This window comes from Myodes glareolus, chromosome 4 (genome assembly GCF_982192425.1).
Source record: "Myodes glareolus chromosome 4, mMyoGla1.1, whole genome shotgun sequence".
Classification (NCBI taxonomy): domain Eukaryota; kingdom Metazoa; phylum Chordata; class Mammalia; order Rodentia; family Cricetidae; genus Myodes; species Myodes glareolus.
Window position 1 is genome coordinate 55176591 of NC_142029.1, and position 15019 is coordinate 55191609.

Below are 15019 nucleotides of genomic sequence, written 5' to 3' on the forward strand. Positions count from 1 at the left end.
GTCTCCATTATTAACAGAACTGTGTGTGTGTGTGTATGTGTATTTAAAAGGTAAGCTCTCATACAGCTCAGACTGGCTTTAAACTTATTACATAGCCAGGTAATTACCTTGAATTTCTGATTTAATTCAATTAAACATTTTAATTCAAGTGCTGAAATTAAAGATGTGGATTGCCTCTCCAAGTTACTGTCCTGCTGGTGATGAAATCAGGGCTTTGTGTTAGCTTGAGCAATCTACCCACTGAACTACATTCTTAGTTCTCAAGTGTGTATTTATAAAAAGGCAATTTCATCTCTTTAGTTGCTTTTGCCCAAATCCTCAAAATGTTCCTTTGCTTGTCTTTTCCCCATTCCTCAATTTAATTCCCGAACAGATTCTCTGAGTACTACCTTTGAAATAGATTCAGAATGAGACTGGTTTTTACTACCCCTATTACTACCAACTGGTCCAAGCCAGTATCTTCTGGGCCTTGGATTATTGTAATTACAAAAACATTTGTCTTGGGCTGGAGAGATGGCTCAGAGGTTAGGAGAACTGACTGCTGTTCCGGAGGTCCTGAGTTCAATTCCCAGCAACCACATGATGGCTCACACCCATCTGTAATGAGATCGGGTGCCCAGAACACTATATATATAATAAATAAATTAAAAAAAAAGCAAAAAAAACCCCATTTGTCTTATCATCTATCAGTACTAACCTGTAAGGTGAGTAAAGGCCTGGGCTTTAGTATGTCTTCTTCACTACTGTTCTGTCCTGTGCCTCTGGCACAGAGTGGGTACCCAGTAAAATAGGTTTAGCTGAAAGTATTTGCATAATTGAATTAATTATTTGGTTCTTTGGCTATTAAGAAAACAAACAAACAAAAACTCTGGAGAGCCTCATGTCGGGAAACATGAGCAGGCAAAAGTCTAGTCCTCATAAACATACTGAGTGTGTATATTGATGGAAGCTGTATAAACTGTCTGTATGTACCTACAGATAATAGGTCCTAAGAACATACATTACCTAAGTAAATCTCACATAAGTATTTCAAAGTTGAGTTTATTAAAAATTTTACTAGTAAATTTGATTAAAGCTTCAGAATCCAGAGTAGTGGTTACTGAAGTAATTCAGGCGACAGTGTATTTGTAAGACTTGGTGTTCTTTGAAGAATATCTGCTAACTGCTTTCACGCTAGTGACATGATTGCTGCCACTAAGATCTTAAAGAGCAGGCGAAGACAGCGATGACGTGGAGTGACCAATGTGCTGGATGTTCCTATTAAATAGGCAGCTAAGTGGCTAGAGACCTAAAATGACTTCAATGAAGAGCTGACATGTGATCTGAGACTTACAGGACATCAGATCACAGACCCGAAGAAGGAAAGATCTTTATGTAGAGTATATACAGAATCATGAACATAAAAACTGTACGTTAAAGAAACTGACGGCATATGAAATTTAAGGTGACAGCCTGACCAGACAGGTGAGAGAAACCACAGAGAAAACACATGGACACAAAAAGCACAGTGGTCTAAGACGTTTAGCTGGGAAAACAGCTGCACCCACTCTCACAGACTCTGACAACGCAGTAAGTAGGGCACTATGTAGAATTAACATTACCAACAAACATCCCAAGTCAACCAGAAAATGTTAACTTACATTCAATGAATTATTTTTTAGAAGGCAGGAAAACACACAATACATTTTGGAAAAATCCATCAAAATAGTTAAAACGAGTATGTATGCTTAAATTGCAAGTTTTGGTAAGCAATCTCACAATCTCATTTGTGTATTTTCGCCAACACAAAAGCAATGAAGCTCTCATATATTCATTCTTATTGTTCCGATAGTCTAATTCTATGAAATCTATCCCTTTATCATCAGCAGAGGGAAGAAAGGTTAAACCTGACAACTGTAGCTATACTTCAGGCCTATGAGGTCCATGAAATTCCTATGCAAACGCCATGTCTATATGTTTATATGCAGGATTCTCAGAAGAAAGGCACTGTGACTATCATCTGACTTAAAGGATGTTATAACCAGCAGACTTTGGAATACTAGCTTGGACTAGACAGTGCTTTGTTTATTCACAGAAAATGACTAATTTACCTTATATTTTATTTAATTGCACTACTGTTATTACTATTGTTTTTTGTTTGTTTGTTTTGAGATAGTCTCTCTCTATATTTAACGTTGGCTGTACTTGAACTCACTACACCTTGACCAGGTTGGCTTTGAACTCTGCCTCAGCTAGGATAAAAGGTGTGCACCACCATGCCTGGCTTTATTCTATTATTAATACAAACATAATAAACAACACTATCCATAGGTGAGAATATTTATTCATTCATTCATTTGTTTGTTTATTTATTTATTTATTTGGTTTTTCAAGATAGGGTTTCTCTGTGTAACAGTCCTGGCTGTCCTGGAACTCACTTTGTAGACCAGGCTGGCCTTGAACTTACAGAGATCCACCCGCCTCTACTCCCAAGTGCTGGGATTAAAGCTCTGGGCCACCATGCCCAGCAGGTGAGAATATAAAATTTTGAAACATTTGAAGTCAGTTTTAAGAACACTGAGAAGGCAAGCCTACATATTTATATACTGTAACAAACTATCTGGTGCCTAAAATGCAACTCATTCTAAAAAATTTCTTACTAATATACTTGGATATATAACATATGTATATTCATTCATTCTGAATAAGCTGCTCATGCATGTGTATGTGTTTCTCTTAGCTGATAACAGCAGTCCGTGCTATCTGGGAGGCTGATGCAAGACAACTGCTTAAGCCCAGAGTTCTGGGTCAAGATCCCATCTCTTTAAAGTATCTCTCCTCCACCATTCTACCACTCAGCGGTCTCCAGGGATGCACTCTACCTTCTCTTCAAGTACCCTATGTCAGGTGGTTATGCCATCACTGTGGCATTTATAGAAGCTCTCTTAGTAAGGATTTACCAATCAGATTTGATAGGACTTCAAAAACCTTCTGAACACCTTCTGATATGCTGAATGTTTGCAGTTGTTAGCTACTGTTAAGCCTGTACCATTCTGCTTTTATTGCTATACTGTCTTACTTACCAAGTCCAGTTGTTTTGCTCTCAAATTGATTTTTTTAAAGCTTTATTTATTTATTATGTATACAGTGTTCTGTCTGCATGTATGCCTGCAGGCCAGAAGAGGGCGCCAGATGGTTGTGAGCCACCATGAGGTTGCTAGGAATTTAACTCAGGACCACTGGAAGAGCAGGCAGTGATCTTAACCACTGAGCCATCTCTCCAGCCCTTGATTTATTATTCTTTATCTATGTGCCATCTCTCCAGCCCTCTCAAATTGATTTATGTCAGGCTTTTATGTTATAGTTTTATTACATATCACACAAAGTGATAAAAATAAGCACTCCAGTTTAGTTTTTTAATAATTAACTGTTTTTTAAAAATTATTTATTATGTATACAATGTTCTGCCTGCATGTATTACGCCTGCCTGCCAGAAGAGGGCATCAGATCTTATAGATAGTTGTGAGCCACCATGTGGGTGCTGGGAATTGAGCTCAGGACCTCTGGAAGAACAGTCAGTCTCTTAACCTCTGAGCCATACCTCCAGCCCCTCCAGTTTAGTTTTTTTTTTTGTCACTGTGAGAAACGGTGTTGCAGGAAGGTGTATAGCTCGCAACTACCCATCTACTGGGGCGTGGCCTCACAGACTATTTACCTGGATGCGGAAGCACGTCCGGCCCCTTCCTCTCTGCTTCCCCCTGGGCCCAGTCTGCTATTCGGTTTGCTTTGGATCTGATCTTCATCCATCATTCAAGCAGAGAATCCTGACTTTGTAAGTTTTACCTTTTTATAAACACTGGTCTATTTCTTAGTTCTGAGCTAGTGTGGGATTCCTTTTTTTTAAGCATCCGATCTCTCAACCATCAAAACTCAATCATTCACTGTGCAATGATTGACTGCAGCGCCGAGATCCAGCAGAGTAAGGCCACAAGAAAGCATAAACCAACTCTACCTGGCTGTTTGTGGTAGGTGAGCTCTCTGCTTGTCAAGCAGAACCATCGTTTCTTGAAATTCTTTTTTCCAATACGGGTTCTTCCTTGAGCTCTTTTATACATTTCACTGCCAACATAACGGACATAAAACAAACAATCAGTCTCAGAGATTAAAACTGTTCATCTGAAACTAAGAACTGACCCTAACTACTGGCGGACACCGGTAGTCAAGCATGACTATATGTACAGCAGTGACTTCCACCGATGACGTGTATTTTACTTAGGCCACACTGAGGGACTAGTCTTTAATTAATGTAGGGTTGTTTTAGTTTTACTTTTAGGTATGGTGTTTAGCATGCATGATGTCTATACACATGTGTGCAATACCTGTGAAAATCAGAAGAGGGCATCTGATCCCCTGGAACTGGAGTTATAGATAGTTGTGAACTGCTGTGTGGTTGCTGGGAATTGAACTCAGGTCCTCTACAAGAGCAGTCAGTTCTTTTAATGACTGAGTCTTCTCTCTAGCCCTAATCAATGTAGTTCTAAAACTCTACTATACAGAATAAAAATGGTCCAGGTAAGTCATTTCCATCCCATTAACTCCTAGAAATAAAAGTTAGGCTGACCAGAGCTATCTCTTAGCTGCAGACCCTGGGGCTCGGCAGTCAGTGAGTGCTGCCCTATGACATGGAGCTGACAGGCAGGGAGGGTGATTTACCCGACTGAAGATGCCTAAGACGTTCTGGAACAGAATGAAAACTCAGGTTTCCTAACTCTCAGACCCATGATCTTTGTACTTACTGCCTACAGTGAAACATAACTTTCCTTCTCATTTCATTAATTACCCTTCTTTCAGGTGCACAGGCTCGCTCGTACCACTGGACTCCTTAGTTTCTGTAGATGAAATTTCATCCAAGAACTAAATGGGGAGATGGGAAAGTATTACAGCATGTGAGTAAGTAAGAGATATCATATAAAACTGTCTTATCTTACACATCATTGATTATATTAGGAAATTCTTTTTTTAAAGGACTTATTTATTTATTATTTATACAGTGTTCTGTCTGCATGTATGCCTGCAGGCCAGAAGAGGGCATCAGATCTCATTATAGATAGTTGTGATCCATCATGTGGTTGCTGGGAATTGAACTCAGGACCTCTGGAAGAGCAGCTAGTGCTCTAAACCTCTGAGCCATCTCTCCAGCTCCTATATTAGGAAATTCTTCATCATTAAAGAGTATATATAATGCAGGTTGAGAAAATGCTAAGTACCAATGTGCTTTAGATTTAGGGTTCTGAAATAATTACATACACAGTAAGATATTTTGGAGAGTGGACTCATATACATAGCCTAAAGGTAATTTTATATAGCATTTTTACTAAACCTGCACTTTGTGACCTATCACATGAGGTTGTGGAATTTTCCATTGTGACATCATGTCCATTCAAGAAGTTCTAGATATTCCAATATTTCAGATTTTAGAGCATCTTGGATTGAAGAGGCTCATTCCACAGTTATCTATAAAATAAAATACATTTGCTATAGAAAATTTCTAATTTACAAATAAAAGGTATTCTAAACTTATTCTTACCTTACTCATAATTCTGAATGGATCTCCCTATAAAAATAACTCAATGTATAATCCTTAACTATAATTCTTTTTGAGACAACATCTCACTATTTCTGAGGCTGGACTTAAACTCACTGCAATCCTCTTGCCTCGGCTTCCTTAGTGCTAAGATTACAGGCATATACCATCACAGATAGCTATTATTCATATTTTTGGTATTCATAAGGCCTTGAATATAAAGAATTTTTTTTTTGAGACAAGGTTTTGCTGTAGCTTTGGAGCCTGTCCTGGAACTAGCTCTTGTAGACCAGGCTGGCCTCGAACTCACAAAGATCCACCTGCCTCTACCTCCCAAGTGCTGGGATTAAAGGCGTGCGCCACCACCGCCTGGCTAAAGAATTTATTTTTAATGTTTAAAAATTTTGTCTTTGACTTGCAGGAAACTCATTTTATCACAGAAGCAACCCTCAAATGGCACATGGCTATCATGGTCTGCACTCATCTGAGAGCACTTTGTGCTGTGACAAACACTAGCGTGTGCTGCTGGATATACACAGGAGATGGCTCACATAACTGGATATACACACGAGATGGCTCACATAACTGGATATACACAGGAGATGGCTCACATAACTGGATATACACAGGAGATGGCTCACATAACTGGATATACACAGGAGATGGCTCACATAACTGGATATACACAGGAGATGGCTCACATAACTGGATATATCACACGAGATGGCTCACATAACTGGCTCCCATTACTGTCTGAAATTCTGAAAAACTCAATTCTGAAGATTCCTGGTTCCAAAGATTTTTCCATACAGGGCCATGAACCTGTCTGACACATTAGGTAACACTAAACTATGAACTGAGCAGATTTGACCAAGAAACAGAGTTATAAAATAAAACCCCAAAGAAAACATAGTAGAGGTCTTATGAAACCAGCAAAGCCTACCATTTGCTGCTATTTATAACTGACGACCTTGACAAATGAGACAACTTGAAATCAAATGGATATTTACAAACTTCCTATGAGAATATGAGAATGTGGCTCAAGAAAATTTGCAATGTCCACTGCTTGTGCTCGCTTTGGCAGCACATATACTAAAATTGGAACAATACAGAGAAGATTAGCACTGTCCAATGCTAACACAGGAAGTCACCCAGTGAAAGCATTTAGCTTCATGAATGCGTAACTCGCACCAGTTAAAGGGCTTCATTTGACTAGTGGACGACTGCCTCTACATGGAAAGAGGAAACCTAACAGTTCGATAAGTAATTTTTGCTGGGTAGTGGTAGTTTATACCTTTAATCCCAATACTCAGGAGGCAGAGGCTGGTAGATCCCTGTGAGTATGAGGCCACTCACTACATAGTGAGTTCTAAGACAGCCAGAGCGATATAAAGAAACCCTGTCTCAAAAAAAAAAAAATTCTTGTTCTTAGAGAGGAATCCAATTTTGCCTCCTAAATCAACTACCCATTTGCTTATCAGTAAGATATTACAAACTCAGATATCTGGATTTCACTGCTGTCTTCCCTTCTATGTTTCTAACTTAATACTTCAGGATTTTAGGATGTAAACAAAACAAGCACATATTCCCGTAAGAATAACACTGAAGATCTAGTGCCTTCACTGTAGAACTGAAGGCACAGCGACCTGGCCCAAGAACACGGTGACTCACCAGCAGAGCACACACTCAGGAGGTTTCTCAAGAGAATGTTTGTCCTAGTAGTTTGTTGGAAGGAAATCTTGGTAAGTGAACAAACAAAACCAGAATTCCTTTTGTGCTGTGGGTGAACGAAGTGCCCTGTCTCATCTTTATTTCCAGTGGATGGGCCACCAATAGAGTTTAACATTTATAGGAGTATCGCATTCCTTAGCATTATCATGAAGGAGTACAGGGTAAAATAATGTGTGAAGGGAAGTGTAAGAAAACAGTGAAAATGATAGGAAGGAAACTGTAGTTGGCTCAGGATCACTCTACACAGGCCCAAAAGCACCTGCAATTCTTCAGTGTTGTGGTTCTGTCACCCTGTATACAGAACTCTTCAGGTTACTTTTCCTATACTGTGTACATGATTTATTTACTGCAGTGGTCAAAGTCACTAGAATAAATGCCAATATGGCCTAGAAACTGAATTACACGGACATTTCTAATCTTTAGTACTGTATGTATCCAGTCTTAATTTCAGGGGCTGAAGATAGAGTCTAATCTTAAGCAGAATTCTTATGTAGGATATGGAAGGCCCTGGGTCCAATCTACAGACAGAAAGGCACGTGGACATGGGGACAGACATGTGCACATACATGCGCGCGCACACACACACATACACACACACACGCGCACTCATGACCTTAGGGTAAACTGTCTTATGCTACCTCCAGACTACAGATATAAATGAGATAGTAAATATTCTAGGGTAAGAAGCTATCTGAAAGTGAGTAGGTGACTCAGAGGCAGTTTAGAAACATACTAAAGTCTTTGCCTCTTAAATCTGTGCCCCATTGGTATTATCAACTGATAACTGGTACTATCAATTAGTACATTCTGATTATATAAGGGGGCGGAGAACAGATGTTACCAAAGCCTAGATTATTAGACATGAAAAAATAACTCCAAAACAAAAGCTAGTATATCATAATCTTGTTAACTGAAGTCTAACTCTACTGTTCCCCAAAAAGTGTTAGGTTTAAAATTTCTCAAGAGCCTTCAACAATTGCTTTAAAAAGTTTCAGGTGAATTTTGCACTATTCTAGATTAAAAAAGGAAGAAGAAGAAGAACCTAGACTTGGCAAAGTGGTGCACAGCTTTAACCCCAGCACTTAGGAGTTAGGGGCAGGTAGATAACTGTGAGTTTGAGCCCAGCCCTGGTCTACATAGTAAGGTACAGGACAGCAAGAGCTACATAGTGGGGCTCTGTCTTGGAAAAAAAAAATTAACAAAACAAAAATCTATCTGGTGCTAGAAAGTTTACTTATGGAATTCCCTGCAAAAGTATTTTGAAAGTCCAAATCTATACTTTAATATAATATATTCTTGGCTATCGACTGCTAACTCATGCTATAGAATCTGTACAGGCTTTAAAGACTGTCCTTGCTAGTTTGGTCACCAATGTAGGATTATGATAATGAAAGCACAGTACTTTCTTTTACCTTATATATATATTTAAAAATAATTTTTCTTTCTAAGTTTTCCAGATTTATAATACTATATTTTATATGGTGACTAAGGAGTTAAGGACCAAGAAATTAAAGGCTTAAAAAATAATCTCAGTTTCTAATCATATACCTTTTTACATGTTGTAGGTCTTATGTTAGCATGCTATAGACTACAGGCAGTTGTAAATTTTTATTTTTAGTTACTTTCCTCCAATTGCCAACATACTCAATAATTTATTGAAAACACTATTTTACATTTTTATTATTTTGTGTGGATGTGTGTGTGCCTGTGTGTCACAACATGCAAACAGAAATTAGATGACAACTTGTGGGAACTTGGTTCCCGTCTCCCAACCGTGTGGATCCAGAGAGCACACTCAGGTTATCAGGCTCCAAGAGCGATGCCGTTACCTGCTGAGCTTCCTTGCTGGCCTATGTTGTCTTACGAAGTACCCATTCTACGACATGAGTGCTATTAGACCAAAGGGTCTTAACAAAAGACAATTCTATCCTCTGGGGATAGCTGGTTATCAAAATTGGGAACATGCTACTGGCATTTAATTCAGGGATGTTGTTAAATATCCTACAATGTAAAGGCTAGCTCTTAAAATCAAAAAACTACCCAGCCCCTAATGTTAATAGTGTTGCAGTTGAGAAACCTAGCCCTAGAAATATGTATTTGTAGAGTTAAGACAAGAAGGGCAAGAGCAGTTATTGTTAAGACTTGCTTATCTCACAGCCTTAGACTCCTGGATTGACAGTTTAAACATTTATTTTATTTTAAACTGGAGATTAACTCCTAGTAAGAATGAGATGTTAATTCCTTATGCTAGATGACAGACAAGTGTCCTATTTCCAAAACAAAACATACCTTTTTCACGTCTGTAAAATATCTTTCCTCTTGAAACATTTTGAGAAATTCACACATAACTGACTTTTTGGAACGAGACTGAAAAAACAAACACAGGATTTGTATATGTTAAATACGCACAGCTTCTTACACTCTAAGTTCTGACTCCACATGGGGTCCTGAAATACGAGTCCAGGAGGTTTCTGAAAGCACAGCAATAAGAACTAATTCAAAATCAAACGTCATGATTCTGAGGTATTTTTGGCAGTGTCACCTATGCTGCATGGTACCCCAACATTAGAGCTTCACCTATGCTCACACCACACTCATGTCTTATACTATGGATGCTAGCACATCACACATCACCAGCCACTGCTGTCTGGAAGACCTCAGCACACATCTGAGCTACTGTATTTAGGAACTGGGCTATTTTCTAGACATGAAGGCTTTTGCTCTAACAGAAACCTAACGGTTTAATTACAGAAAACAAAGACTTCCTGTATTTCCCCATGTCATTAGTCAGCATGTATCACAATAGTAGCTTTGGGCTTTATAACAATGTTTGATTAACTGCTTAAGTAGCTGACTTAAGTTATCTGTTTCACTAAACAAACTATCAAATCCCAAAACAAAACCCTAGAAAACATTAAGTAAATCTGGTATGAGTTTAGGACAGAGTTTCCAACAATTTTTAAAATGGTCTTAAATATACTTCTGCCATGTTTATGTGATATACTTTTTAAAAAACTGCATGAGAGCTCTAACTGCATGAAGGACTTTACGCCAGAAGAGGGCACCAGATCCCACAACAGGTGGTTGTGAGCCACCATGTGGTTGCTGATAATTAAACTCAGTGTCTCTGGAAGAGCAGCCAGTGCTCTTAACTGCTGAGCCATCTCTCCAGCCCCCTGCAATATACTTCTGTTCCATGTGTTTATGCAAACTGATTATAAAATCAAAATGTAATCAACTTCGAAAAACTATATCCTATAGTATCAAATATTTAACTAATATTTATGAAAACATAAACAAGAATATCCATCTTATTAGTATGCAAATTTGTTTTCTGTAATTAATAAATGGTATTAAAAATACAAAGAATTGGCCTAAAATATTTTTGACTAATATATAATGTAAATATGTACCAAAACACTACATATATAAATCTGCATTATTATTATATGACAAAAAAGAAAAATTTGATACAGATTTTGAAAATGTACTTACAAATGAGTGAACAAGGTTTAATTACCATACAACAAGGTAAAGAGACATCATTACTCACAAGCCTAAAGAGACAAGTAAGAAATGGGAATCCACCTGGTGTCGCCTGACAAGAGTTACCTTTAGTGACAGAACAGCCCACACATAGCAAGCTGACAAGGGAGACTAAGAAACAAACTCTCTGGCCTCACTCTTCTTCTACTTCCTCCACTGTGCCTCCACTGAGCAAACTTACCTGGAAGCCAGAGATAATAGGCTCTCTTAAGGCACAGAGCAGAACAAAGTAGGGATGGAGATCTGGATGGGCAGATGGAAACTATGCAGCCCAATTTCTAGTTTCTTTTTTGTTTAAAAACTAGCAGTTGTTAAAAATGGCCCACATTCCAGAATCACGTTCCTCCAGCCTTCAATAAATAACTCGGCACCAACACCACAACATCATTAAAGGCCAATATGACACATCACTAAAGGTCAACACAGGTTCTGTATCACCACTATGCACACGCTCCATACATCCCCTCCGCAGGAAAGCTCGTGCTATCATGGCCTGTGTTCTCTCCTCCTCTTTCTTATCCCTGATTTGATACCATGCTAGAAATCACCCAAATTTACAACAAAACAAGTAAATCTCTTGCATGAGGTCTGTGTGTGGTGTGATCTTTGATACCATGGCCCTCTGATACCAAAAAATACTTACACTGGTGCCAACAGGATATTCTGGTGCCTGCATTCCCCTTTGGGATCTGGGCTTCACTAGGAACTCTATCCCTTATCTTCTGTCCACCTGCAACAGACTCCCCGGCCTTCTGTCTATCACCCACAATTGGTAAGTGATCCCTCTTGGTCGGTGGTTGGTGTAACTGCTTCCTTGAGTCTCTGGTACTCTTGGAGGTGGAGGTACCCACCCTGCTCTAGACCCTTTCATTTGGGTGAGGCTTTGTTTCTGAGCTTGATTTTCACCTTTTAGCTTCATACGAAAGCCCCAGTATCAGGAACTGAGTCTCTTGGCCCTGATCTGTTGAGTGCGGTGATGACCCACTGAGAGAATGGCTTGTGTCTTCCTCACCAATGGGAATGTCATAATCCTTACCTTTTGTCTCCCTCTTGGGAAGCCTCTTAGAAAATCCTCAGCCTCTCCACCTGGCATCCACCAGAAAGGCCCCAAATTTATTTGCTTTTGTAATCAAATCTGGCCTCAATATCCCTTATATAACCAATCCAAATGTGGCTGATTAGCAGCACACATTTAGGTCTAGAGGTCTAGATTTCAATATTAATCTGGACCTTTACAAATACTGCAAGTGATTGAGGCAGTGTGAAGGAAGAGGTTCCCTATTCCCTATTTCTTAGCTCTAAGCCTGGTTTGTTTTTGTCTGGTTTTCCCCCAACCCCCACACTGTGTAAATGTCCTATCTTTAAGTTACCACTGATGGATCCATAAGTTTGTTGCAGAGTACAGTCTGAGCCCGACCTAGCAGGAGGAGCAGAAAGCAAAGGAGTAGGCCAGCCCCAGCATGCACATGCTCCTTGCTTGCTGCTGGTCTCTCTGCGTCCCCCTGTAGAGTCCTCTACCAAGGTATGTAAGGATCACTTGTTTCTGCTGGCTTCTGCCACCCACAGAATTTGATTCCAAATCCTAGAGTCTGATTCCTTAGCTGTTGCTTTCCTTTACCTGCTTTCTAACCATTTGTTTCTTGTCTCTCTGGGCTCTGGACTGCTATGCCCTCCACATGGGCACCCACATATCTATCTCCCTGGCACCTGTAGCCTGCCTGCTATGCCTCTGGCCTGCTACACCCATGTAGACACCTTCTCCTGCTACCTGATCTATCACTTTGTGCTTTTCTGGGACTGCACATTGTGAGTTTCCTTGTTTCCCACTAGGAGCTTCCTGCTAAGTCCTGCAGCCTCCTGCAACATTGTCCCCCTGTCTCTCAGCTCCCCCTGGAAGTCCTGCAGCTTCTCTACACCTGGGTGGAGCTTCTACTTATCCCTCCGTGTCCCTTAACTATTCCTTTCCTTGTCTATGTCATAAGTGTCACTGGCTCCTAGAGCCTGCTATGACTTTCTACTTGTCTCTCTTGGCTCTGAGCTACTACATCCTCTGGGTCTCTCTACCAAAGACACTTACAGGTTCCCCTTCCCCTGCTCTCTCCATCTCTCAGCTTCCACCTGTGGTCCTGTGCAGCTTCTGCTCCCTCAACTCCCCCACAGAGCGTATAGAAATTCCCCCACAGAGCGTATAGAAATTCCCCCACAGAGCGTATAGAAATTCCCCCACAGAGCGTATAGAAATTCCCCCACAGAGCGTACAGAAATTCCCTCACAGAGCGTATAGAAATTCCCTCACAGAGCGTATAGAAATTCCCCCACAGAGCGTACAGAAATTCCCCCACAGAGCGTACAGAAATTCCCCCACAGAGCGTACAGAAATTCCCCCACAGAGCGTATAGAAATTCCCCCACAGAGCATATAGAAATTCCCTCACAGAGCGTATAGAAATTCCCCCACAGAGCGTATAGAAATTCCCTTCAGAGAATTTCTTTTGCAATCCTTTCTCCTTGAAACAGTTTGGCCTCAGAACAGTTTAGTGACCAAAAAAATCAGTGCACTTGATTTCTAAATTCTCACAAATAGTAACAACTGCTATTGCACAAACAAATGGCCCCCAAATATCTCATATCTAAGCTCGTTCCACTCTATACTTTCTCTACTTTTCACTCTTAAAACTCTTTTATCTCTATGATTTCTCTGTGCTCTGCTCTAAAAAAAAATCTCTTAAGACTATGCTGTAAACTCTATCAAAATTTGTAAGTTCATTGGATACAGTTTAATAAGATCTGTAACAAAATATGGCTTTAAACTTATAACTCTTTGCACACGTAATCTTAATTGCTGAAGCATATTTTACATTATTTAACTCTTATTTTGGATATGTGTATGTGTGTATGTAACTTACATAAAATACTATACGTGTATGCAACTCAAATTCAACTCTTATTTAAAAAAATGAGTTTCCTACTAGAAAAACATGTTTTTAAACAGCAACGATGATCTTGGCTATGACCTCATCAAGATATAAGCAGTCACATGGCTGGCAGCCATTTTCACTAAGGTTAAAGAGTACATGCCATGTGACTTTACCACCATCTTAAGATGACCACAGAACCAACAACTGTAAAATTTCCCAGTATTACTGAGCTCTCTTGAGAGGTCTAATTTTCCCCCATTTACAACCAGATCTAGGTTTCAGTTTTTTGTTTTAAGAGCAGACAAGTTTCAGTTTCTTAAACAAAGGGTTATTAATCAATCAACACCCAGACAGCAGGAACAAGAGTGAGAACACATGAATCAGCCCCACAGTATTACAAGACAGTGACCAAAAAAAGGACAGTTCCCGTAATACCCTGAAATGAGCTCAGACTTGCCCAAATATGTTCAAAGAAAAAAACCTAGAAACTCAGCTTATCAAAAATGTACTAATATAACTGCTGCCTGCTTAACCAGCTATGTTTGAGATGACCTGTTTCCAAAATTCCCCTAACTGAGGTTAAAAGGAGCCTGTATGCTCCTCTCAGGACTCTCAGGGTCACCACCATTTACACGGGTGGATGTCCCCACAAATGATGGTAAATAGACGCTTTTTGCTCTTGCATACAATTTGAGTCTGGGGTCTTCCTTCAGTGTTTTCTTGGACTCCCACACTTTGCTTATCATTGTATCTCTGTTTTAGACTGAGGAAGTAACAAGTCTCCAAAATATTTTGGGATTGGTATGGATTTTTACAAAATGATAAAAATTTAAGGTTCGATTTTATAAAACATTCTATATATGTGATTCAACTCTGGTTTAGAATATACTGTATAAAATAATAAAATTTTAAAATTATAAAGGTCTACTCAGGTTAACAAAAGCTGATTTAAGATGTATTCTAACTATTTATGTCTTGGCTAACTGTTCAATACCAAGATTCTAGAAAATTTAGATAAGCAACATGTCTGATGAAAAAGGCAAATTTAATTAATAAGATTTATAAATTCCTAAGATTATAGGTTTTCTATACCCTAATAATAGGTTTCTCTACCAACACAGTACGCTAGATCAAGCTGAACTAAAAAAGTAAAAGAACAGGTTTATTTGAGCAAAACAACTCCCTGGTGAGTTCTCCAGTCCCAGAGATGAAGGCAGGAGAAATCATGACCGAACTAAAGCAGGGAGGTTATATAGCTCTAG

General features: G+C 39.3%; 1 protein-coding gene and 1 pseudogene across 2 annotated transcripts in view; one reads left to right on the forward strand and one right to left on the reverse strand.

The window, feature by feature from the left end:
- Positions 1–15019, reverse strand: part of Rasa2 (RAS p21 protein activator 2) — a 112222-nt gene that overhangs the window by 15761 nt on the left and 81442 nt on the right. For both annotated transcript variants that reach the window (XM_085689585.2, XM_085689586.2), the window contains exons 17-19: positions 9584–9661; positions 4820–4893; positions 3992–4098 (exon numbers count right to left, since the gene is read on the reverse strand). In XM_085689585.2, coding sequence (XP_085545711.1) covers positions 3992–4098; positions 4820–4893; positions 9584–9661 — 259 coding nt within the window. The remainder of the gene's footprint in view (positions 1–3991; positions 4099–4819; positions 4894–9583; positions 9662–15019) is intronic.
- Positions 6632–6693, forward strand: LOC125412058 (U6 spliceosomal RNA; annotated as a pseudogene).